This window comes from Microcaecilia unicolor, chromosome 2, assembly GCF_901765095.1.
Source record: "Microcaecilia unicolor chromosome 2, aMicUni1.1, whole genome shotgun sequence".
In the NCBI taxonomy this organism is placed as follows: domain Eukaryota; kingdom Metazoa; phylum Chordata; class Amphibia; order Gymnophiona; family Siphonopidae; genus Microcaecilia; species Microcaecilia unicolor.
Window position 1 is genome coordinate 521,590,636 of NC_044032.1, and position 27,376 is coordinate 521,618,011.

The window sequence follows — 27,376 nt, forward strand, 5'->3', positions numbered from 1 at the left end:
AGACTCGCGGAACGACTAATTGAAACGGCCCTAAGTAAGAAAGATCCCACAGGACAATATGTGTTATATGAGAGACTGATTCGCAATGATAATGCTAGACTCTATGATGAACTTAGCCGTAATGTGTCCGATGACTACGAAAATATGGACACTCATGTGTAAAAATGCTTTCAGGACAATATACAATCCCTTGTTCCAAGACCATGCCAATATATCTATGTTGAAACTGCTTGAAAGAAAAAAAAAACTACAGAACATGCTCTTGTCCTGTAGGAAACATAACATATTAATGCCTAATTTTGTTATATTTTATGTTTAGGGACTAATGTTCCTTTCAATCCATAGTATGTTCATATGCTTTCTTGGCTTCCATGATTTTAAACTTGATACATATTTGCTATATATATATATATATATATATATATATATATATATATATATATATATATATATATATACATACATACATATATATACATATATATATAAATAATCTTCCTCTGCAAACATAGGATGGGTAGAAAGTTGTAATCTGTACAAAGCCCAAGGGGAGGTTCCCAATAGGGGTAATCCATGCGGTATACCTTGTGACCACATTGTTTTGTAACCCTTGCCCCACTTGAATTACACTCATGGGTTAATTATTTTTGTGACTTCATCTTATATAAGTACGTAAGTACATAAGTAATGCCATACTGGGAAAAGACCAAGGGTCCATCGAGCCCAGCATCTTGTCCACGACAGCGGCCAATCCAGGCCAAGGGCACCTGGCAAGCTTCCCAAACATACAAACATTCTATACATGTTATTCCTGGGATTTGGGATTTTTCCAAGTCCGTTTAATAGCGGTTTATGGACTTGTCCTTTAGGAAACTGTTTAACCCCTTTTTAAACTCTGCTAAGCTAACCGCCTTCACCACATTTTCCGGCAATGAATTCCAGAGTTTAATTACACGTTGGGTGAAGAAAAATTTTCTCCGATTTGTTTTAAATTTACTACACTGTAGTTTCATCGCATGCCCCCTAGTCCTAGTATTTTTGGAAAGCGTGAACAGACGCTTCACATCCACCTGTTCCACTCCACTCGTTATTTTATATACCTCTATCATGTCTCCCCTCAGCCGTCTCTTCTCCAAGCTGAATAGCCCTAGCCTCCTTAGTCTTTCTTCATAGGCAAGTCGTCCCATCCCCGCTATCATTTTAGTCGCCCTTCGCTGCACCTTTTCCAATTCTACTATATCTTTCTTGAGATGCGGCGACCAGAATTGAACACAATACTCAAGGTGCGGTCGCACCCTGGAGCGATACATCTTAGTGCTCTTGAGGTCGTATAGCCATGGGGGGTAAGATAGGCACCTTCGTCCCATCCTGCTGGGAGATACTGTGTTGCTTGCAACCTAAGACAGCCTATGGCCGAGGCACTAACGCTTGTGTGTAGCAATTGAAGGCCAGCCACGGTTCCAGGTGCAGGACTGGTTACGTGCGCGGGGAAATTTCCCAGCGCAATGAATATAAAGTATTTCAATGGGTGAAGGCGTGCTTACGAAGGCCTTCAAGGGGGGATATGTATATAATTAACCTAACTAGGCCCTTCCAAAAACAGGTTGAGGCCTTAAGCTGTCAGCCTGACCTAATAACTCTGTCCTCTGTGTAACCCAGAGGCTCATGAGCTCTGGTGACAGGCTTGCAGAAAGAACATGAAGCAATTTTCCATGCAAGGTGTTTACTAAAGAATGTGGTTAGGGGCTTTTTCAGATATAATGACTGGAACATAGATAAATGGTTGCTGGCGAAATGAACAATGCTACTGGAACATAGATAAATGGTTGCTGGCGAAATGGACCATGCTAATCAGTATGACGTTGCTTTAGCCTTTACCAATGATCTTGATCAGTGTGGTCTGAACTAATAATTATCTACCTTGTGGTCGGAAGTTACGCTAACGAACTGTTAGAGCTGTATAATGGTAGAAGAGTATAAAATGTGATAGATGACAGGACAAAATTGGAGAAGTACTCAGAGATAGCACTCCTATGCAGCTTTGTTGTAACTCTCCCATGAGAAAAGAATCAGTCTGTTTTCTTCTTCTCTCCCTAACTGTATGTGTGTGTGGAACATTCTACTGGGTTGGGGACAGCAGAATAATCAAAACTTACATACACTGAAGCACAGCAGTCAGGGAGTTCCTCTTCAAACTGCCTAAACCAGTCCTCTACTCACCAACCCCCATGCTGCTCCACCCCACAAAAATAATCTCCCCCACAACCCCAAAACAATACCTCTCTCCTTAACTGCCCCAGCACCTTCCAAAATACCAGTACCCCACAAAACTACCCTCTGCAACCTGCTCCCACCCCCTGCAATCGCCCACCCACAAACCTATTCCCTTCCAACTTCCCCATCATCCTGACAATTACACCCACCCAATCCAACTACCCCAAGCATACCCCAAACTGCACCCATCTCCCTAACTACCCCTCTGCAATTGTCGTACCATGCTCAGTTACCCTGCCTCCCACAGACAGAACACATGTACAGCACACACACACACAGGTGGGTTCCGTGAGATATGTTCAGGACTGTAAGAGATTAGGTCTGCCAACTATCTGGCTTTCTGGGATTTAAAAATTGTACTAATGTCCAAGTATCTGGCCACTTTAAAGTTTAAAATCTTTATCCGCAGTCCCCCTCCTCCCCAGTGTAAATAAACTGGTCTTATTTGAGACTGTGGAAAGGCTATAGGGATTGAAGAAAGGAGATAGTGAGCTAGAGGAAATTACTGTGCTGTAAAAGTAAAGTTGTTGAATGGGGTGGGGTGGGGGAATAAGAGAAATGAATTACTCTCAAACATGCTCTGTCCTCCCCTCTCATCTACTTTCCCGAACACAGACACATTACAATGTTAGCTGAAAATTTGTATAAATAGACTTTATTGAAGGTGGTGCCTCTGTCCTGAGGCCGAGAAGTGTTTCTACAGAAGCACAAGTTGTAACATTTCACAACTTCTAAAAGGAATGTCAACAATTACAACGATCATGCATAACATGGTCGATAATCACATTTCAGAAGCATTTTCAAACATTTCTAAAGAAATGCTTATAACATTGTTATGTATAGAACTACTTCCAATGAACTGCAAAACATTGATCGACGTTTCCAGTATAATCTACAGTGTCAACACAAAAGGGAGCCATAAATGTTTTATGAAATCAGAATGTAATATTTAATGTAAAAGAAAAAATTAAAAAGCTCTCAAAAAGGCAAAGGCCATCACTGAATTACCAAGTATAGCACAACTTTAACAGAGTTCACTCTCTTTTAAAGCTGTCCTCAGAAATTCAGAACAAACTTGTATACAAATCAGTACTGTGAATACTCCTTGGACTGAAGTTTAGCAACGATGCGTTCCAACTGTCTTTTTGCTTCACACTGGGGGAAGTTACTCATATCATAATATTGAGCAGCAATTTTCACCAGCCTGAGGGGGAAAAAAAAAAACAGTTTAGTAGTTTAATAGTTTCATAGCTTGTTTACCTTTGAACCTGTTTCAGCTGTGAGTAAACATCTGGAATAAAAGGGTAAAATAGGACAGGGATTTAAATGGCATGCATTCAAATGTTTTAACTGAGTATAGTTTTCCTATAAGAGGAAAAACAGAAATTAACTCCCACGCCTTGCAAGTTTCCTGACAAAATAGATTAAAACATGTTTCTCCATGTTTAACATTTGTGTGTGTTCAGTGTATTCAGCAAAGCTTTTATAGCAACCCTTATCTTCAAAATGTTGACATGGCAATCTGATCTTTTAAAGTGCTGAAATTTCTATAAATAAGTACACCCCCTTAATTTAGCTGTGTCCATGACTGGAACAAACTGAGGCTTTGCCATCACATCAAACTGATCTATAGCTCATCTGCAACTTTAACATGGTCCTTGAGAAGCTGAACTGGAATCAGAGTGATATGAAGTGCCCTATGTCTGACATTTATGCAAGTGGGCATCCACAATAGGGACTCGGATAAAATCTAATTAGCTTAATTGGGGAAATAGAGCTATACCGTCTTGCACTTTGTGGGAAAATATCTTTTGTCAGAATTATGCCTAGCAGAAACCCTATGAACTATTTAACGTTTATAGCCATCCAAGACAAAATTTAAGCTTACCTGTTAATTTACATTCCTCAAGTCCTGCTAAATCTGTCCAGACAAGTGGGTTATACCCCCTTGCCAGCAGAGGGAAAGAGAAAAAGGGATAGTGCTACCCTTCCACTCAAAGCCAAGAACCCAGGATAAATCACACACACAAACAACAAAAAATGCAGCCATGATAAAACTCGAAACTGATGGTTAAATTAATCCCGCGTAACTCCAGAAAGAGCTAAAATGTACTCACTGTTGATTCTCGACTGCCAAGGCTTCCCTGAGTGGATTCTAGACTAGTTTGATGGGACCAGCACAGACAAGTGAGAGGTACATAAGCTCTACCTAGACTGGGCAGGAGCTCTCAAAACTCTGTGTCCACAACAGCCTGAACACCAGTGTTTAAGTACTTAGAGTGTAAATACAATGGAGGTGAAGCAAGGCTCTGATTTATCATCATCTGGATAGTGGTTCAGTTTCTGCCTACAAGGACTCCTATGCCCTCTTCCAAAGCTCACTGGCCCTTTGTTACCTGCCTCAGGTCACAACAGCAACAGTTTCAGAAATTAACTGTTTCTTCCTAACATCAAAGCCTTAGAGATCGCCATGTTATTTCTGGGACCCGTCCATAGCCAAAGGAGCATATCTGAAATCAGAAGGGCCTCAGAACCTACCAGATAGGGTTAAGTCATATGTCCGTGACTCCTCTCATATAATCAATCTGTTGGAAGATTTTTATGGTGACCTCAGAGATATTGTCTTAGTAACATTCAACTTGGAAGCACTGTACACCAACATTCCTCAAGAACAGGTTCTCAGGATCATCAATGTCTTGAATGATAGAACTAATAACACCAGAGTAGCTACTGTATTCATTGTACAGCTAGCTGCAATAGCCCTTTAGGAAAACATTTCTTGTTTTCAAGGAAAATTTTACAAACAGATTAAAGGGACAGCTATGGGGGCATCCATAGCTCATGATATTGCCATTCTATATGTAGCTTATTTCGAGTATTTGTATTTGGAATCACATCCGTTTCAAGAATGAGATTCTGGAGGGGATACATTGACAATATACTGGTACAGTGGAAAGGTAATATCAATAGATTATAACAAATTCCACAATTGGTTGAACACATTGGATATTAACTTATTGTTCACCATGCATGATTACAATTAAATTCCTTTTTTTTTATATTCTTATCAGAAAAAATACTTATGGCTTTATTCCCATGGTTTACAGAAAACCAATAGATAGGAACCACTTTCTTCATTTTGAAAGTTTTCATAATAGAAACGTGAAACAGAACTTACCATATTCTCTGTTTCTTCACTTGAGAATTTAACAGACAACATACAGAATTTAACAGACAAGTGATACTTATGACCAAGAGATTCAGAAGTAGAGGCTATCCAATGCAATGTATTGTATTGAATTTTTATTCCGCTTTTAACCAGAGGGTTGCAGAGCGGATTACCAGCAATAAAAAAACATCTCATAAAAGAAGGTAATTAATAAAAAAACCAAAGAAGTCAGCAGCAGCAGATCTAGTAAGCTAATACAATCATCATTCCTACGTAGCAAGATAAAATACATATTTCTGATGTCAATCGTTGCTTTGAAATAGATTTTCAGAACCTTTCTAAATAAAAAAAATAAGATGTAACATGTCAATTCAGAATTGGAATACTATTCCAGACTAACAATTTATATTTTTCGTAAGAGAGACATTCAAATAAAGCCTACTCCTGGTCTTAAATTCATTGCCTGACAGTAAGAAAGACTGAGCTATTATCTCTGGGTTTAGCCCATAAAGACTTTTGAAGGCTAGGAATGCAAGTTTAAAATTTATATGGCTATCAATCTTTAGCCAATGCAAATCACTGAGCTATGAAGTAGCTTCACTATATCTTCACAGATTAAATATCAATCTAGCGGGAATATATTCCAGCAGTTGAAGCTTCTTCAGCTTCACAGTTAGTGAGTAATAAAGTGAGTTACAGTAATCTGAGATATTAAAATGGCTTGTGCTATTATTCTAAAGCTAACAGGACTCAATGAGGACCTTACACATAAGTCAAAAAAAGAATTTAACTAGCACATTAATTTGATATTCAAAAGTAAGCTTTGAGTCTAAGATAATTCATAGCACCTAGACTTAGTCTTGAATCTAAGTGTTGCACCTGAATATATAATTCTATCAACAGTAGAGACCCACTGTTGTTCTCCAAACCAAAGAATATAGCCTTGAGTATTTCACAGTTTAAAAAAAAAAAAAAAAAAGGTTTTGTTCAGCTTTCCATTTTGTATAGTTTCATCTAACGTTCCCAACTCTGGGCAGAGCACAAATATATCTATACAAGACAAAAGAGATATTTAATTTTTCCAAAAGAAGCGGAAGGTGAAGACCTAGTGAAATTTACACAACAGTTTTTTTCTTGATTTGCTGAGCATAAAACATGAAATATGTGTAACTGCTCAAAACTGTTGACTTTCTGAAAGAGAGATCAGGATCTGCACCCAGCTAGTTGTCAAGGCCTCATCTCTAGGCATCTAAACTCTGATGCATGTTGATGCCTCAGGGAAGCTTCCTCTGATGCAATGGATATGAACATCTGGGTGGCTATTACCAACTCTGAGGTGTCTCAAAGCTCTGGTGTTGATGATAAACACCTCTAGATGGAGCATAGGTCTAAGGAACAACTGCAGGATTCAATGCAACTTTTATATTGCTATCTATTTCTGACATGAATGATAGAAATTTTATTTGAAGTAAAAAAAAAAGCCATTAAAAACATGGAGTAAGGGAGATCACGTGATGCAGTGAGAGGAGGCAGACGTGCTTTTTGCCTCCTGCTTGAGGGGCTCATCCTCAATCCCTTGGAATTGACACTGAAAGACCCAAATTGGCCTACCTTTTGCTTGTAGTGAAACCTGGTGGAGCGTATGGACAGATATCTCACACAGAAAAGCAGAATGGCTGAAAAAACAACAAAAAAAGGGTCAGAGTGAGCCAAAATTGCAGAGGACAAGATGGCGGACCAAGGACAGGCCCTGCAGCTTACCTGTACTGAGGCAGCAATAACAGAACTAACCAACGCGGTAGTGCTTGCCTTGGAACCGCGCCTGCGACGCTTGTCAGAGCAGCTGACCGGTATCTCACAAATCACGACCGAATTAGCCCGGCGAATGGGCAAATTAGAGTGCCGCGTGTCTGATCTGGAAGATGGCACCCAGGGGAGTAGCGCGGAACTGACAAGTCTTCGGGAGCTGGTAGCGGAGCAACAAAACAAGTTAGAGGACCTGGAAAACAGGTCTCGTCGAGATAATCTTCGCTTCCTGGGCATTCCGGAGACCGTACCGGAAAGATCCCTACGCCAGGTAATGGAGCGCTGGATGAGCCCGATGGTAGTGAGGGATGAAGAAACGGACCCGGTCAAACTCGAGCGTGCGCATCGCCTGGGAGCTGCTCGGGCAGGTGAAAGACGCCCTAGAACAGTAATAGCGAAGTTCCTCAACTCGGCTCAGAAAGACGCATTCTTTCAGTATTATCGCCAGCACAAAGAGGATGTCTGCTACGAGGGAGCCCAGGTGCGGGTCTATCAAGACTACTCCACAGCGCTTGCGGCGAAGCACCACCGGTACTCTGAGGTCTGCACTCGCTTGATTGAGAGAAAATACAAGTTTCAAGTTCGTTATCCTGCGGTATTAAAGATCTGGCACAATGGTCAGTGGCGCTCGCATGAGACACCGGAGAGTGCGATGGCCTGGCTCAATGGAGTCCTGGAACAACAAGTGGCAGAAGAGTGAGCTAGGAGAGGACGTGACAGTGATCGGAGCATAGAAGCTGAGCGTATCGACCTGGGGAGCTGGTAATGATGGGAAGGACTTGCACTTGGACATTTTTGAGGCACTGTCTTTCAGAGTTATTCTTACTGTACTATAGAATCACGTATAAGGGTTTCTTGGGGGGGGCGGGTAAGTAGGGGGTGAGTGAGGGTCTGGTAGTGCACAAGGTTCAGTGTGAAGTGTGTAGTGCGGTCTGATCGGTGAGGTGAATAGAGGTGGGGTACGAAAGAGTGAGGTATGGAAGGGACAATAAAGGGAAGAGTTATGAAATACAGTCAGTGGGAATGTTGGGAGAGCTGAGGTGTGTGTGAGACGAACAGATGAGGGTGCCTTTAACTTCAAGGCATGGCCAATGGGTAAGAATTGGTTATGAGTGAGGACGGGACTCCTCCTGGTATCATTGCGTGATCACAGACAGGCTTCTCTGTGGCTACATGGAGAAGAATGGTTCTGAGAGGTGTAGGGGTGGAGTCAGGAAGGGGGGGGGGGGGGTGGGAGGTTGGAAGGGCAGTTGGGTCTCGTGTATTCCATGGTGTCCGATGGGGATTGTAGTTTTGTGTTGTGTGTTGAGGGGGTGAGAGAGATTCTTGTAAGATGTGTCAGGGTTTTGGGCTCTGGGGTGAAGGCTGGGCGCCCGGGAGTCTTGAACCCTCGGAGAGTTTGGGTCTTTGTTAAAGTGAAGACCGGAGATCCTGGCTAAGCTACCGGTGCCTAGAATAATTTCCTGGAATGTTTGTGGCATCACTTCTCCTATCAAACGTACAAAAATTTTAGCTACCCTCCAGCGTCACAATGTTTCCCTGGCCTGTTTACAAGAAACCAAATTATCTGACGTAGAACACTTAAAGTTAAAACAGTGATGGGTGGGGGACTGCTTTTTTGCGTCAGCCAAGGGTAAAAAGGGGGGATTGGCGGTGTTGGTACATAAGAGTCTGCAATGTAACGTTCAGTTGGTGGCACGTGATGGGAATGGGCGTTACATTTTATTGCGGATGAATGTTATGGGGCAGGACTTTTATCTATTAAATGTTTATGGACCCAATTTGTACGACCACTCGTTTTTTCAACACCTGGTGCGTCTAGGGATACAACATGCATCAGCACCTTGGGTAGTGGTGGGCGATTTTAACCAGGTGCTGGATGCACTTCAGGACCGCTTGGCCCAGACCCTGGGGACGGTAATGGGAGGGGGGAAAGGTTTACCTTACCTGTGTCAGGCCCTAAACTTGGTAGATCCGTGGCGGCTGTGTAATCCTAGCGCACGAGACTATACTCATTTGTCACGAGCACATGGCACTTGGTCCAGACTGGATTATATATTGGTGTCGGCCCCTCTGTTTCTGCAGGTGGTACGATCGGAAATTGGTCCGATGGAAGTCTCGGACCATGCAATAATTTGGGTAGACATGGACCTGGGTGAGGTGAGGCTGCGACAGCGATTGTGGAGATTCCCGTCATACTTGGTAGAAGATGACAATTTTAAGGAATATCTGCAGAAAAGGTGGTCACTCTTTGCTGACGCGAATGCTTGCCACACTTCGGATGCTAGGTTATATTGGGAAACCGCCAAGGCTGTGTTGCGCGGGGACATAATAGTATACATGTGTGCGCGCTCTAAGCGACTCTCACAGGGTCTTGTTCGGCTAGAGCGGGTATATCAGGAGGAGAAGTAAGCACATCTGGCGGCCCCCTCGGCGCAGAATCAGGAGCAGATGTTATCAGCTCTGGCGGCATTGAATGCCCTGATCCACGAACGCACCAAAAAGCACCTTTTTTACCGCTCTTAGGTTTCATCGCTTTGGGAACAAATCGGGAAGGTTGTTGGCACGGCTTGTGAAAACCTGGGGGGGGGGGGGGTAATCGCTTTATTCCGTCCTTAACAGCACCAGATGGGCAACGGGAGACTCAGACGTCGAAGATAGCGAAGTTGTTTCATGACTATTATGCTGCCTTGTACGCGTCGCCAGCCTCTCAGGAGGGGCCCTCGATGAGAGATTATTTGGAGAGTTCGGGTATTCCCCACCTCTCGGCTTCCGTTGTAGCCCAGTTGGATGCCCCTCTGAAGGGGACAGAGATTCAGTGGGTGGTCAAGGCGTTAAAAAGGGGCTCAGCGCCTGGGCCGGATGGATGTGTGTCTGAGTTTTATCAATGTATGTTTCCACAGATTGCAGCCCCGTTGCTCGACTTTTTTGAAGCATTGCTGCTTCAGGGCTCCTTTCCCAGGTATTCGAACGATGCCCTGATCACCTTGATACCCAAGCTGGGCAGGCTGGCAGACCTGCCGGGTTCCTACAGGCCGATCTCCCTGATAAACGTAGATTTGAAGATCTTAGCTAGGGCCCTAGCGGATAGGTTAGCACCACACATACCAGCGCTGATTGGGGAGGGGCAGGTGGGCTTTGTCCGGGGGCGACACTCCTCATTGAATGTGAGGAAAGTGTGTCTTGCTATCGCCCAGAGCCAGGTTGTCAACGAGCCTCTTCTTCTAGTCAGCCTGGACGCGGAGAAAGCGTTTGACAAGGTGCACTGGGATTATCTGTTTGCAGTGTTAGACTTTACTGGGATCACGGGATGGTTTAGAAAGGCTGTAGAGACGCTTTATGAAAAGCCTAGTGCGTCTTTAGTGGTGAATGGAATGCGCACCGCCCCCCTTGAAGTGTCTTGTGGAACCCGGCAGGGTTGCCCCCTGTCCCCTCTGTTGTTTCTTTTATACCTGGAGCCATTGTTGCGTTCCATCCAGGGTGACTCGGATATCTTCGGTGAGGATTTCTCGTTCTTAATGAAAACATTAGCTTTTGCGGATGATATTTTAGTGACCTTGACGAAGCCGCAACAGTCGGTCCCTGCCCTTCTTGGCGAAATCGAAGAGTTCAGCTATTTTTCCGGCTTTACCCTTAATGTACAAAAATCAGTAGCGTTTCCGATTCAGGACCACATACGAGACCAGTGGGAGGGAGAGTTTCCTTTGTCCTGGACATCGGGTCCACTTAAATATTGGGAGTATGGATTTCGGGGGATTTAACCCAGCTTTACGAGTTGAATGTTGAGCCATTGCGGGAAAGTACAAGGGCTTCTTTAAGGGTGTGGCAGTCCCTGCCATTGTCGGCTTTGGGCAGAGTGGCTCTATTTAATATGGTGTTAGTGCCCAAGTGGACCTATATTTTGCAAATGGTGCCTATACTGCTTAGCCGGAAGGATGAACGGCTGGTGACCCGGCTGGTGGCACGTTGCATTTGGCAAGGTAAGCAAGCGCGGATGGCAGCGTTGCAACTTTATCGGCCAAAGAGTCAGGGGGGGCTGGGGATTATTGAACGTTAAATTATTGTCGGTAGCTGGGAATATGAGGCACATCTCCGACTGGTTTAGAGGTACGAGTTATTTCACCCTGTCGGAGGAGGAATAGTTGCTGTTGAAGCAGATACATTTTAGTGCTTGGTTACATGCACGGTCGCGCAAATGCCGGGTGTTGGGGCCCTGTGCATCTTTGTTTTTACCATTGCGACAGGCGTGGAAATGGGTGTGTTGCTTTTTTGGGCTCTCGTCGAGGCTCTCTCCTCTGTTGCCGTTGCAGGGCAATCCAGATTTTCCTCCGGGCTTGACTTCAGCCCAATTTGTGGCCTGGGGAGACAGAGGTGCTCACTATTTACATCAGTCATATACAGAGGATGGAGAGAGGAGGACGTTGGATGATTGGAGATTGGAATTTGGGACTGTGACGGGGGGATTCTTTTGCTTGGCATCAATTACAGCATTATGTCCGGTCGATCCCGTCCGCTTCTCTGTCCTCTGCGGTGTGGGAAAAGTTGCTTGAGTTATTTGCCTTGGATGCGCAGTCAGCAGTCCCCCTAAAATACTATCATTCATGTCTGCAGGGTCAGCTGGGTGAGGTAGATTATGAAAAGCTGGCAACCCAATGGAACAATGAGTTATCACTGAGGCTTAGGGGAGAGCAACTAAAGACTTATGTATTCAAGATTCCCAGGGCAACGGAGAACGTGACGCTGAGAGAAACCCTTTACAAGTTTGTAATGCGAATGTATTTTTCCCCGCATACGGCGATGAGGGCAGCCATGCGTACAGATGATGCCTGTGCCAAGTGCGCCTGCTCCCCGGCGGGCCTTGGACACATGTTCTGGCAGTGCCTGAGCGTAATGGAGTTTTGTAGGTGTGTGGCGGGGCAAGTGTCGGCTCTCTGGTGAGTGACTTGGACGCCACATGCATCCCTGTTATTTGATTCATTCCAAATAGCAGCCCCAGGGGTAATGGGGCTCAAGCCCTTCCTAAAGCGGGTGGTTCTCATGGGTAAGAAAGTAATACTTCACCAATGGATAGTGGCGGAACCCTCAACTTTCCAGCAATGGAGGTCCAGGATGATTTCTTTGTGCGTGCTGAAACGTAGGGGGGTAGGGGACCTAGCATCGGCTAGAGGAGAAGATTTTTGTTGGAGGTGGGCACCCTTTTGGGATTCATTGACCCCAGTAGAGTTCTGAATTGCTGATCGGTACACCATGGAAATACAGGGGGGAGGGAGGGGGGGAAGGGGGCAGGGTGGTTCAAAGGGGGAGGGTTTAAAAGTGTGGGGTTTGGTTCGAGATCCAATAGCTGGCAGTGTCTGTTGGCTTCCTTTTTGCTGCCTCACACTTTGTTAGCCAAAGGGAGCTTGGAGGTTGACGTTCTGAGATATTTGTAAGGGTTTGACATTGACAGTGGCCCAGATGTTCAGCCGGGAAAACTGGGATTAATGAGCAGTGGCTCACACTTGCATGATATGTTGATCACCTACTGGGGGCCATAAGAGTACAGGCCCCAAGTGGGCGCTGGAGTCAGATGGAGTCACTGCCAGATTTGGAGCGTATCCCAGAGGCAGAGTGCTGTAAAATGAAGCAGACTTAAACAAGAAATGTTATATTGTTAAATGTTGATCAGGGGTATGTGAGGGGATGGGAGGGGAGTAAACACAGGGGGAAACAAATGTTATGATGGTGTTGAGCCTGTTGAACTTGACTGTTTATTGGAATAAGTTTATGATGCTTGCCATGTAGTGATGTGTTTTGCATTTACCATTAATAAAAAGGATTGAAAAAAACATGGAGTAAAAGATGGGCTGATAAATGAAGAACACTTATTTGTCTATTGGCAGAGCTGAAAGACAATGCTCTAATTGTTGCTCTGGTTTTTGATGGTCCACTTCACTATCCTTATTTAGCACTGAGTTCGGACATTAGGTGTGTGGGATGTATCGATCGTAATCATCAAAGCATTAAGCGAAAAAAGAAATCAAGCAAGCCTCTCACTGATGATCTTACTCAGTGTACCTTTGAACAGGGTGATCACCAGTAGCTCAGAGAACTCAACATCTGGCTCTAGGTAGACCCTATGTACATGCTTTTTAGGCCTCTGCTCAACACTGGCCACATTTGGTAGATGAATCCTTCCTTCTCTTTGGGTAGGCATCAGTCAAGGCCAACGGGAAGGGATATCAAGGTCCTCTTGATGCTAATGTGTACCCAAGCACCCGATGTAACTCTTGGACGGAAGCTACAACAAAATACGAGTCAGACAGCAGCCTAGGCAACGCTAGCATTTCTAACTTACTGTCTAAGCTATATACCTTTTCCACTAGCCTTATGAGACTATTCCTTATCTTGTTAGCACAGACAACCATGGTCCACAGTACTAGAGACATGCAAGCATTTTTTTTTCCCTTCTCTTCCTTTTATGGCCCTATGCCTTCTATTAACTGTGGTCATTTTGGACCCCTAGGCAGAGGGTAGAATTTCACTACCTTTAAGAAAAAGTGTGCCAATCCATAAACATTTCTTTGCTACACTTCTCTGAAGTGTGTTTTCCCCTCAAGCCCATTGCAGCCTGCTTTCTGAAAACATGGACAGAGGTTGAAAGTTTGCTGTCATATTTGTGCCTGTCTACTTTGCAAGTGTTCTGCCCCCAGCAGCCTTATACTAGATTTTACAGCATAGTTCTAAAATGTGTTTAATGCCTATAATGTTATTCTAACTCTTAGGATTTTAACGTTGCAGTAACTTCCTGCAACATATCAGCAAAGCATTGTGTGTAATGTAGTCTCATACGTACCACAGCCACCCCTGCATGTTTGTATAAGTTTCACTACTAGTGGTCTATTCTCCTGCAAAGGCCTTCCCCCTTTCCCAGCCGAGTTTGATTCCTTTGTCTAGCTGCTGCTATTTCCTGATTATCTCTAGAATGTTAGGTATTATTAGGAAAGGAATGGAAAACAAAAATAAGGATGTTACAATGCCTTTGTATCGCTCCAGGGTGCAACTGCACCTTGAATACTGTGTGCAATTCTGATCACATCTCAAAAAAGATATAGTGGAATTAGAAAAGCTACAGAGAAGGGCAAGGATGAAAATGATTAAGGGGATAGGACAACTTCCCTTTGAGGAAAGGCTGAAGAGGCTAGGGCTGTTCAGCTTGGAGAAAAGACAGCTGAGGGGAGGATATGAGAGAGGACTATAGAATAATGAGTGAAGTGGAACGGGTAGACATGAATCGCTTGTTTACTCTTTCCAAAAATACTAGGACTAGGGGGCACGCAATGATGCTACAAAGTAGTAAATTTAAAACAAAATCGGAGAAAATATTTCTTCACTCAACATGTAATTAAACGCTGGAATTCGTTGCCAAAGAATGCAATAAAAGCAGTTAGTTTAGCAGGGTTTAAAAAGGTTTGTATATCTTCCTAAAAGAAAAGTCCACAAGAAGGACTTGGGAAAACCCACTGCTTATTTCTAGGATAAGCAGCATAAAATGTATTGTATTGTTTTGGGATCTTGCCAGGTACTTGTGACCTGGATTGACCACTGTTGGAAACAAGTTTCTGGGCTTGATGGACCTTTGGTCTGTCCCAGTATGACAATGCTTATGTTATCTTTGATCTGATGGGACAGCAAGGATATGACCTTTCTCTCCAATCAAGGACTGCCCTCTATGACCTCCTCTGCTACCTGGCCTCGGGTTCTGTCCTTACTGGTCTCTTTATCTCATCCTCTGGTCTTGTGGGTACTCTTCTTGATCACTCTGTCCCCACAAGATCAGACATTCTCCATCTTGTCTCAGAAGCACGTCTCTGCTGCCCTGGAGTGAACTTGCCTTTTTCCCTCTCAATATTGCACAAACCTAGCACCCCCTCTCTGAACTGCTTTCATCTACCTGACAACTCTCTCATCTCTAGCATAAAGCCTCTCTCTTCAAATTTCCACCTCCACCCACCGATGCAGCTTTCAGAATTACAAGTCTTTTGCCCTGGGTCTGAGAATCCACAAACTGAGTAAATTAGCTACATTTATTCAATAAGATTACATTTCAGATAAAGAAAAAAACTTCTAGTGTGTGCTGATGTACGGAGGTTATACTTTTGAGTAATGCACTGCTTTAGGAGGACATTACACTAAGAGACCACAATAGCAAGTGCCTGATCTATTCCCATATGCAAACAAAAAGCTAAGGGCCCGATATTCAGGTGATGGCGATCAGTATTTTGCTGACTACCGCTGACCAATAAATTCAATGCCGGGGACATGGTCAAGCCTCATCACTGAATTTCTGGGTTTCCACAGCCAGCTAATGCATAGACAGTTAAGTGCAATATTCAGCACTTAACCAGTTATGTGTTACCGTATAAAGATAGAGGACTTTTATGTAGTCCTATTTATGCAGTTAACCTGGCTGGTTAAGTGCACTTAACTGGCTAAGTGCCAATCCTGTCCCCCAAATAGCCGGCTTTCATTCGGTGCCTACTGGTTATTTTCAACTGGTTAAGTACTGCTGAAAAACAGTGGTTAGCCCCAAACAGGAGATTTAACCAGCCAGGAGCCATTTCTGTCCAGTTATATTGCCTTGAATACATTTGCACCTATTACAAGAGATACACAAAGAATCTGAAGCCAGTAGCTAGAGGTCTGCACCATTTAGTATCAGAAGTGGGGTATCTTCTTACTGATATGTATAAATGTCACAAATGTGCATGTTACATTTAAAACTTGGCTAGACAGTGCTGGATATAAAGCATAGCTATTATAGGAGGTTTATACAGACTGCTTGCCATTGTTAGCAATGTTTAGATTAAAAATAGGGACAAAGCAGCAGAACAGGAAGGGGGATGGTATACCAAGACAAGCCCCAATCCAGACCCTGGGTAGACTGGCGGCCAAATTTATGGCATGGCCAGAGTTTGCAGCTGCAGTTAATCCCATCGGAATTAAACAGTCCATAATAACTCTAGGCTTGGACAGGCGAGGAAGGGCAAAACAAGAGCAGCTGGAGAAATGGGCTGGCTTTTATTGACAAACAGCAGAAGAGTGAAATCAGAGATTAAAGCTGAAAATTCAATGTATTGAAGAAGTAAATGTGCTTCCTAAAGTGATAGTGGAAAGGGTTTCAGAATGAGCACAGGAGACAAAGGAAAGAGCTGTAAACAAGCCAGTGCTGAACATGTAAGGGCTTTTATTATTCAGGCATCACATTGGGATCCAAATACCTGGAAAGAAGATCTTACAGATTCACAAGAGCAGGATTTTTTTTATAAGAAGAGGAAGAAATTCAAGTAGACAGAAGTGAAACTGTCAGACTACACTGTTATGTCTGTAACACAATGTAAATCAAAGGTCAAGTTGGGGGGAGGGGTGGACAGGCACTTACAGTAAGGGATGTCCCATCCAGAAATGCTAGACAAAATTGATGCATTTAAAAAAAATTGTATAATTTGGTTTAAAATATTGTAATTCCTGATGTTTGTTCAGCTTTTGTCTGTTATCCCCATTGAAAAATTGGTATTTTGCAGGTTATAAGACTGTAGTAAAGCGAATGCTACATACCTGTAGAAGGTATTCTCCGAGGACAGCAGGCTGATTGTTCTCACTGATGGGTGACGTCCACGGCAGCCCCTCCAATCGGAATCTTCACTAGCAAAGGCCTTTGCTAGTCCTCGCGCGCCAATGCGCACCGCGCATGCGCGGCCGTCTTCCCGCCCGAAACCGGCTTGTGCCGGCCAGTCTCATATGTAGCAAAACAAAGACAAGGGAAGACACAACTCCAAAGGGGAGGCGGGCGGGTTTGTGAGAACAATCAGCCTGCTGTCCTCGGAGAATACCTTCTACAGGTATGTAGCATTCGCTTTCTCCGAGGACAAGCAGGCTGCTTGTTCTCACTGATGGGGTATCCCTAGCCCCCAGGCTCACTCAAAACAACAACCATGGTCAATTGGGCCTCGCAACGGCGAGGACATAACTGAGATTGACCTAAAATATTTACCAACTAACTGAGAGTGCAGCCTGGAACAGAACAAACAGGGCTCTCGGGGGGTGGAGTTGGATCCTAAAGCCCAAACAGGTTCTGAAGAACTGACTGCCCGAACCGACTGTCGCGTCGGGTATCCTGCTGCAGGCAGTAATGAGATGTGAATGTGTGGACAGATGACCACGTCGCAGCTTTGCAGATCTCTTCAATGGTGGCTGACTTCAAGTGGGCTACCGACGCTGCCATGGCTCTAACATTATGAGCCGTGACATGACCCTCAAGAGCCAGCCCAGCCTGGGCGTAAGTGAAGGAAATGCAATCTGCTAGCCAATTGGATATGGTGCGTTTCCCCACAGCCACTCCCCTCCTATTGGGATCAAAAGAAACAAACAATTGGGCGGACTGTCTGTTGGGCTGTGTCCGCTCCAGGTAGAAGGCCAATGCTCTCTTGCAGTCCAATGTGTGCAGCTGACGTTCAGCAGGGCAGGAATGAGGACGGGGAAAGAATGTTGGCAAGACAATTGACTGGTTCAGATGGAACTCCGACACGACCTTTGACAAGAACTTAGGGTGAGTGCGGAGGACTACTCTGTTATGATGAAATTTGGTGTAAGGGGCCTGGGCTACCAGGGCCTGAAGCTCACTGACTCTACGAGCTGAAGTAACTGCCACCAAGAAAATGACCTTCCAGGTCAAGTACTTCAGATGGCAGGAATTCAGTGGCTCAAAAGGAGGTTTCATCAGCTGGGTGAGAACGACATTGAGATCCCATGACACTGTAGGAGGCTTGACAGGGGGCTTTGACAAAAGCAAACCTCTCATGAAGCGAACAACTAAAGGCTGTCCTGAGATCGGCTTACCTTCCACACGGTAATGGTATGCACTGATTGCACTAAGGTGAACCCTTACAGAGTTGGTCTTGAGACCAGACTCAGACAAGTGCAGAAGGTATTCAAGCAGGGTCTGTGTAGGACAAGAGCGAGGATCTAGGGCCTTGCTGTCACACCAGACGGCAAACCTCCTCCACAGAAAGAAGTAACTCCTCTTAGTGGAATCTTTCCTGGAAGCAAGCAAGATACGGGAGACACCCTCTGACAGACCCAAAGAGGCAAAGTCTACGCTCTCAACATCCAGGCCGTGAGAGCCAGGGACCGGAGGTTGGGATGCAGAAGCGCCCCTTCGTCCTGCGTGATTAGGGTCGGAAAACACTCCAATCTCCACGGTTCTTCGGAGGACAACTCCAGAAGAAGAGGGAACCAGATCTGACACGGCCAAAAAGGAGCAATCAGAATCATGGTGCCTCGGTCTTGCTTGAGTTTCAACAAAGTCTTCCCCACCAGAGGTATGGGAGGATAAGCATACAGCAGACCCTCCCCCCAATCCAGGAGGAAGGCATCCGATGCCAGTCTGCCGTGGGCCTGAAGCCTGGAACAGAACTGAGGGACTTTGTGGTTGGCTCGAGATGCGAAGAGATCCACCAAGGGGGTGCCCCACACCTGGAAGATCCGTCGCACTACACGGGAATTGAGCGACCACTCGTGAGGTTGCATAATCCTGCTCAGCCTGTCGGCCAGACTGTTGTTTACGCCTGCCAGATATGTGGCTTGGAGCACCATGCCGAGACGGCGAGCCCAGAGCCACATGCTGACGGCTTCCTGACACAGGGGGCGAGATCCGGTGCCCCCCTGCTTGTTGACGTAGTACATGGCAACCTGGTTGTCTGTCTGAATTTGGATAATTTGGTGGGACAGCCGATCTCTGAAAGCCTTCAGAGCGTTCCAGATCGCTCGCAACTCCAGAAGATTGATCTGCAGATCGCGTTCCTGGAGGGACCAGGTTCCTTGGGTGTGAAGCCCATCGACATGAGCTCCCCACCCCAGGAGAGACGCATCCGTGGTCAGCACTTTTTGTGGCTGAGGAATTTGGAAAGGACGTCCCAGAGTCAAATTGGACCAAATCGTCCACCAATACAGGGATTCGAGAAAACTCGTGGAAAGGTGGATTACGTCTTCTAGATCCCCAGCACCCTGGAACCACTGGGAAGCTAGGGTCCATTGAGCAGATCTCATGTGAAGGCGGGCCATGGGAGTCACATGGACTGTGGAGGCCATGTGGCCTAGCAATCTCAACATCTGCCGAGCTGTGATCTGCTGGGACGCTCGCACCCGCGAGACGAGGGACAACAAGTTGTTGGCTCTCGTCTCTGGGAGATAGGCGCGAGCCGTCCGAGAATCCAGCAGAGCTCCTATGAATTCGAGTCTCTGCACTGGGAGAAGATGGGACTTTGGATAATTTATCACAAACCCCAGTAGCTCCAGGAGGCGAATAGTCATCTGCATGGACTGCAGGGCTCCTGCCTCGGATGTGTTCTTCACCAGCCAATCGTCGAGATATGGGAACACGTGCACCCCCAGCCTGCGAAGTGCCGCTGCTACTACAGCCAAGCACTTTGTGAACACCCTGGGCGCAGAGGCGAGCCCAAAGGGTAGCACACAGTACTGGAAGTGACGTGTGCCCAGCTGAAATCGCAGATACTGCCTGTGAGCTGGCAGTATCGGGATGTGTGTGTAGGCATCCTTCAAGTCCAGAGAGCATAGCCAATCGTTTTCCTGAATCATGGGAAGGAGGGTGCCCAGGGAAAGCATCCTGAACTTTTCTTTGACCAGATATTTGTTCAGGGCCCTTAGGTCTAGGATGGGACGCATCCCCCCTGTTTTCTTTTCCACAAGGAAGTACCTGGAATAGAATCCCAGCCCTTCTTGCCCGGATGGCACGGGCTCGACCGCATTGGCGCTGAGAAGGGCGGAGAGTTCCTCTGCAAGTACCTGCTTGTGCTGGAAGCTGTAAGACTGAGCTCCCGGTGGACAATTTGGAGGTTTTGAGGCCAAATTGAGGGTGTATCCTTGCCGGACTATTTGGAGAACCCACTGATCGGAGGTTATGAGAGGCCACCTTTGGTGAAAAGCTTTCAACCTCCCTCCGACTGGCAGGTCGCCAGGCACTGACACTTGGATGTCGGCTATGCTCTGCTGGAGCCAGTCAAAAGCTCGTCCCTTGCTTTTGCTGGGGAGCCGAGGGGCCTTGCTGAGGCGCACGCTGCTGACGAGAGCGAGCGCGCTGGGGCTTAGCCTGGGCCGCAGGCTGTCGAGAAGGAGGATTGTACCTACGCTTGCCAGAAGAGTAGGGAACAGTCTTCCTTCCCCAAAAAAATCTTCTACCTGTAGAGGTAGAGGCTGAAGGCTGCCGGCGGGAGAACTTGTCGAATGCGGTGTCCCGCTGGTGGAGCTGCTCTACCACCTGTTCAACTTTCTCTCCAAAAATGTTATCCGCACGGCAAGGCGAGTCCGCAATCCGCTGCTGGATTCTATTCTTCAGGTCGGAGGCACGCAGCCATGAGAGCCTGCGCATCACCACACCTTGAGCAGCGGCCCTGGACGCAACATCAAAGGTGTCATACACCCCTCTGGCCAGGAATTTTCTGCACGCCTTCAGCTGCCTGACCACCTCCTGAAATGGCTTGGCTTGCTCTGGGGGGAGCGCATCAACCAAGCCCGCCAACTGCCACACATTGTTCCGCATGTGTATGCTCGTGTAGAGCTGGTAAGACTGAATTTTGGCCACGAGCATAGAAGAATGGTAGGCCTTCCTCCCAAAGGAGTCTAAGGTTCTAGAGTCCTTGCCCGGGGGCGCCGAAGCATGCTCCCTAGAACTCTTAGCCTTCTTTAGGGCCAGATCCACAACTCCAGAATCATGAGGCAACTGAGTGCGCATCAGATCTGGGTCCCCATGGATCCGGTACTGGGACTCGATCTTCTTGGGGATGTGGGGATTAGTTAAAGGCTTGGTCCAGTTCGCAAGCAATGTCTTTTTTAGGACATGGTGCAAGGGAACAGTGGACGCTTCCTTAGGTGGAGAAGGATAGTCCAGGAGCTCAAACATTTCAGCCCTGGGCTCGTCCTCCACAACCACCGGGAAGGGGATGGCCGTAGACATCTCCCGGACAAAGGAAGCAAAAGACAGACTCTCAGGAGGGGAAAGCTGTCTTTCAGGAGAGGGAGTGGGATCGGAAGGAAGACCCTCAGACTCCTCGTCAGAGAAATATCTGGGGTCTTCTTCCTCTTCCCACGAGGCCTCACCCTCGGTGTCAGACACAAGTTCACGGACCTGTGTCTGCAACCGTGCCCGACTCGACTCCGTGGAGCCACGTCCACGATGGGGGCGTCGAGAGGTAGACTCCCTCGCCCGCATCGGCGAAGCTCCCTCCGCCGACGTAGTCGGGGAGCCTTCCTGGGAGGCGGCGGCACCGACGCCGGAGACCTCACCTCAGGCGATGGGCCAGCCGGCGCCACGCTCGACGGTACCGGTGGCGCAAGCACCGCCGGTACCGGAGGGGTAGGGCGCAGCAGCTCTCCCAGAATCTCTGGGAGAACGGCCCGGAGGCTCTCGTTCAGAGTGGCTGCAGAGAAAGGCATGGAGGTCGATGCAGGCGTCGACGTCAGAACCTGTTCCGGGCGTGGAGGCTGTTCCGGGCTGTCCAGAGTGGAGCGCATCGACACCTCCTGAACAGAGGGTGAGCAGTCCTCTCGGTGCCGATGCCTGCTGGGTGCCGACTCCTTCGGCGACCCAGAGCTCTCGGTACCGACATGGGAAGGGGACCGGTGACGATGCTTCTTCGACTTCTTGGGACGAAGCATGTCACCGGAGCTTCCCGGTACCGACGAGGAGGACGTAGAATCCAGCCGTCGCTTCCTCGGGGCCGAGATCGAAGAAGGTCGGTCTCGGGGGGGCTGTACCGCAGGAGCCCTCAGGGTAGGGGGAGACCCACCCGAAGGCTCACCGCCACCAGCAGGGGAATGGACAGCCCTCACCTGCACTCCAGACGAAGCACCACCGTCCGACGACATCAGCAGACGAGGTCCCGGTACCACCGACGTCGATGCAGCTGTCCGATGTCTCAGCGCCGATGCAGAGGGCCGATGCCTCGATGCACTCGATGAACTGGCCGCCGAGGTTGAAGGTCTGGACGCTGAAGACGTCGATGCACTCGATACCCCCGGTGCCGATGCCGACGAAGAGCCCGAGAACAAAATGTTCCACTGGGCTAACCTCGCTACCTGAGTCCGCCTTTGCAAAAGGGAACACAGACTACAGGCCTGAGGGCGGTGCCCAGCCCCCAGACACTGAAGACACGACGCATGCCTGTCAGTGAGCGAGATTACCCGGGCGCACTGGGTGCACTTCTTGAAGCCGCTGGAAGGCTTCGATGTCATGGGCAGAAAAATCACGCCGGCGAAATCGAAAGACGAAATTTGGCACAGAAAAAAGGGAAATTTCGACCGGGGCCTAAGTAAGGCCTACCCCGACGACGAAAGAAAACTTAACGGGGCGAAAGAACTCGAAGTAGAGGGAGGAAAAACCAAAAGTGGTTAATCCAAATAATTTCTGGGATTTCTCACAGAAAGCAGTCGAAAACGACACGCGAGGCCGACTTTTCGGGGCACGAACGGTAAAACACAACCGTACCGAGCGCGGAGAAAAGAAGACTGGCCGGCACAAGCCGGTTTCGGGCGGGAAGACGGCCGCGCATGCGCGGTGCGCATTGGCGCGCGAGGACTAGCAAAGGCCTTTGCTAGTGAAGATTCCGATTGGAGGGGCTGCCGTGGACATCACCCATCAGTGAGAACAAGCAGCCTGCTTGTCCTCGGAGAATAATAATAATAATAGCAAAGGAAGGCCATGTCCATTTTTTGCATTTCTAAGCCGATTTTTATCTTCACTTTTAGAAAAAGCATAAGATATTTTAAACACTCAGCTTACAACAACATTTCAGTAAAAACAAGCAATGTCTGAACAGACTAATCTGTCAGCAACCCACACACATACCGGTATCTCAACTCCACAAAACTTACAACACATGGACATGGCCCATTCTTGTTCCAAAGATTATGAAGAAAGTAGCGAGTGTATAAAAAGTCACTCATCAGACAGCAGAATCAGTTAGGTATGGACATAGCCCAATTTTTCTCCTAAGACTTTAAGCCACAGAAGCTATAGATCAGTGGATAGCTGAAATAATGCAAAAAGTGGACATGGCCAGCTTTTGCTCTGAAGGGCTCAATTCAGGCAGCGGGCAGGACGAGTAGTTCTCAAATGGTTGGTTAGACTATGAGATGAGGGAGAAAATGTAGTGCAAATAACCACAACTGAAATGTAGCATTTAGGATCCCCAGCCTCTCACCCCACATTGAGACAAACATTGAAAAGGCTACAAACAAACAAAAGAGGAATGGCTGAATGGATAATAAGAGCTGTACATGGCTGAATGGATAATAAGTGGAGGAGTGGCCTAGTGATTAGGGTGGTGGACTTTGGTCCTGGGGAACTGAGGAACTGAGTTCGATTCCCGGCACAGGCAGCTCCTTGTGACTCTGGGCAAGTCACTTAACCCTCCATTGCCTGCCGCATTGAGCCTGCCATGAGTGGGAAAGCGCGGGGTACAAATGTAACAAAAAATAAAAATGCCTGGACAGATCCTAGGGATCTTACCTGCTGTAACTGTCTATTGCTTATGTTTGATTTATTCTTACTGTACACCACCTTAAGTGAATTCTTTCAAAAAGGTGGTAAATAAATCCTAATAAATAAATAATAAAGCATGGAAAGCAATAGCCAAGAGGATTCAGCAACCCATCCATTTACCGGTTCATCTAATCATTAACAACGACACAGAAATTACCTCCTACCAACCTTACTACCCTCCATGCTCTTCCCCTACCTCTCTTTATCGCTTCACTTCTTTACCTATCCCTTCTCTCATACCTCTTTTATCCCATTTACCCCTTGTTCATTTGTTCTACCACATACCTCCTTTGTTGATTCTGATACTACAGATTGTACTCTCTTGTTACTATGTAAGCCGCATTGAGCCTGCGATGAGTGGGAAAGTGCAGGGTACAAATGTAATAAATAAATAAATAATTCAGCAATTAAGAGAAATGGGGATGTGGGCAACTCTGTCTATACAGTACTACTCTGTTTCAAGGCCCTGACGTAGTACAATTCATTTCAGGAATGTGGGTTTACATAATTAAGCAAGCCCCTGTGCATTTGAAAGGCACACTGTTAAGTATGCTAGCAAAAGCACTGTAATCTTCAGTACTGGGCATTACACTTTTACTTGGACTATTAGAGAATACTAAGGTCTGTAACTTGTGCTGTTAATGAGAAAGAAAACCAAAATGAGAGGTAACAAAAAGAAAATTGCTGACTTATTAAAAGCAGAGGTTGTGAAAGAATTGATTGATAAGTAGCTGAACACTGTGCTATAAAAGCTATGGAAAGAAAGTGGAGAAGAATACAGAGGGGGAGGGAGTAAAGTCCACTGCTCCTCCAGCTGAGGGGAACCAGACACAGAGCAGCAGCAAGATCTATGCTGATCTAGAGTGGTGGAAGCCCCCTTCCCCTACACGATGACAGTCTGGCGATGTCTCGTTTTGAGCAGCGGGGGCAAGAGATCTATGTTCAAATATCCTACTCAAATTACTGGTCAAAGGGAAATACATAGAGGGCACCTGCCTTGGTTGACACAGGAGTAGAAATAACCCTTTTGCAAAGTATGTGACCAAACTGACTGGAGAAACGTTTTGTGAATAATTATGAGGGTGCTAACATACTTGCAAAGCATCTAAACGTAAAACTGGCAATAGGACGTTCACTTCCATTTAGTGTCAGTGCTCATTTGTGATATAGCTGAGAATATACTGGGCACATCCCATAAAGCAAATTGTGAGAAACCATGCAAAATGGATGCCAGTGGTCATTCCTCCACCATGCAAGACAGTAAATTTTAAGCAGCATCGCCTGCTGGGAACACAGAAATAGGAGATACCATCCAGGAATTACTGTGGGTGGGCATAATCTGGCTACTGTACATAAATCTAGTGTGGCCCTTGATGAAACACAACTCCTAGTGTCTAATGGTACACCATAGAAGGCTGAACAAGTACACCCCTCCCCTGGCAGCAGCTGTTCCCGATACTGTGACTATTGAAGGCATTACCACAGAGGCCAGTGAGTGTCAAGCAGCAATACATTTGGCAAATGAAGAATTTTCAATCAATGTGCACTTTTACATGGCAAGGGCAACAATACACATTTCAAGTACAATCCCAAAGGTATTTGCATTCGGCCATTTGCCAAGGTTTGGTGCCAGGGATCTGCAGGCATGGGAACTGTCTGTGTACTTGTTTTACTATGTGGATATTCTCATCACAGGAACTACAGATAATGTTGAGAAAGCTCTGCCTCTCCTGCGTATCTACTTGCAGGTGAGAATATGGGTTATGAACAAACTGCAGGGACCAGTCACAGAAGTGAAGTTCCTGCAGAAGGTCCTCAACACTGAGGGATTCAAGGCCCCAACCATAAAAGATGAAGCACAATCTTTTGTGGGACTTACAGGCTTTTGGAGTGTGTTTATCCCTCATCCTGCGACCCATCCATGTTACTATGAGGAAAGCTGTCTTTCAGTGGGGGCCTGAACATAAGAAAACTTTAACTGAGGCAAAAGAAGCTATCACAAAGCATCAGAGACTAGACCACATTAATCCCACACAAGCTTTTGAATTAGATGTCATAGAACTGAACATTAATTGCCACCTGGAGTTTGCACCAAAAGAATAATCACAGACAATTGGGATTCTGGTCCAGACAATTCCTTGGAGCACAGACCAAGTGTACTCACCTCTGGAGAAGGAACTACTGGTTGTCTACTGGGCCCTCTTCCAAACAGAGAATGTAACTGGAAACCAAATAATTCAAATGAAAACAGGCATACCCATAGCAGGATAGGTATGAGATACTGACAGGACCTGCCTAGAACCAAATCTTGATGAAGTGGAAGTTGTACTATAGTGAAAAATGCTTAGGAAAGAACAGATAATCATAGAACTTAGTAATACTCTGCCAGAGACAGAAATTCACCCAGCCTAGCAATTCTCTGGACTTGTGTACCTAGGGAATGCTACTACAGAATACCAAACAAGATTCGTTATCCACTGGTAGTATCCAATGAAGAAATATGCCAATGTAGAAATGACATCATATAACTAGCAAAAAAAAAAAAAAAAAAAAAAAGCCTGTTTCTCATTTAAATGAAACGGGTGCTAGCAAGGTAATCACCTTCTGCCATTAATGTTTTTATGGGTAGTTCCAGAATCCCCCCTCCCTCCCAATTTCAGGGTCCCACCTCTCTCCCTCCCAGTGCCAAGGCCCCCCTCCCTCCCAGTTCCAGGGTCCCCCCTCCCTTCTTCCCATTTCCAGGGTCGTCGTCCCTCCCTCCGAGTTCCAGGGTTGTCGTCAAGCCCTCCCTTCCAGTTCCAGGCCCCCTCCCTCCGAATTTTAAAACTCATCCTGACTTACCTCGTCGGGGTTACAGTGGCCGGCAGCAGCAGTAAAAAGCATGCAGGCTCGGCACTTACTTCAGTTTTCCCTTCTCTGTCTCTAAGCTCTGGTCCCGCCCTCATTTCCTGTTTCTGCAGAGCTGAGAGACAGAGAAGGGAAAACTGAAGTGCCGAGCCTGCACGCTTTTTACCACGCGAAGTAAGTCATGATGACTTTTAAAATTCGGAGGGAGGGGGCCTGGAACTTGAAGGAAGGGAGGGAGGGACGACGACGACCCTGGAACTCGGAGGGAGGGAAGGAACTTCCGGTGGGTGAATATTATATGCAGCCTTCCCTTCCCTCAGAGGGCGGGGCACTGAGATCGAGTGCGAGGCCTGTGGTTGGTCCCTTCTCCTTCTGACATCGCGTTTCTTTCCCTGGCAACTATAAAGAGTTCCCTTGAGGGCGGGGCGATTACGAACTCTCCGAACACTACACGGCTTCACAGCCACGCTGCCACAGAGTCAGCTTCAGAACGTTGGAGGTGCAAATTATTATATTAGATAATAATTAGCGAAATAGCAAACAAGCAAACAAAATAAATATTACCAGGATTACACTAAAGATTCAAATAAGAATTACACGAAAATAGATATCTGCACATATATATTCTGCTACAGTACTAAGAATTATTCCTGAGAAGAGAATATGAAAAGCCAAAGATACTTGGC

The 27,376-nt window shown here is 46.4% G+C and overlaps 1 protein-coding gene across 2 annotated transcripts in view; it reads right to left on the reverse strand.

Annotated features, from left to right (window-relative positions):
- Positions 1-2,913: 2,913 nt before the first annotated feature.
- DHX15 (DEAH-box helicase 15) overlaps positions 2,914-27,376 on the reverse strand; it is a 297,726-nt gene continuing 273,263 nt past the window's right edge. For both annotated transcript variants that reach the window (XM_030191241.1, XM_030191239.1), the window contains one exon: positions 2,914-3,478. In XM_030191241.1, coding sequence (XP_030047101.1) covers positions 3,361-3,478 — 118 coding nt within the window. In that variant the 3' untranslated portion in view covers positions 2,914-3,360. The remainder of the gene's footprint in view (positions 3,479-27,376) is intronic.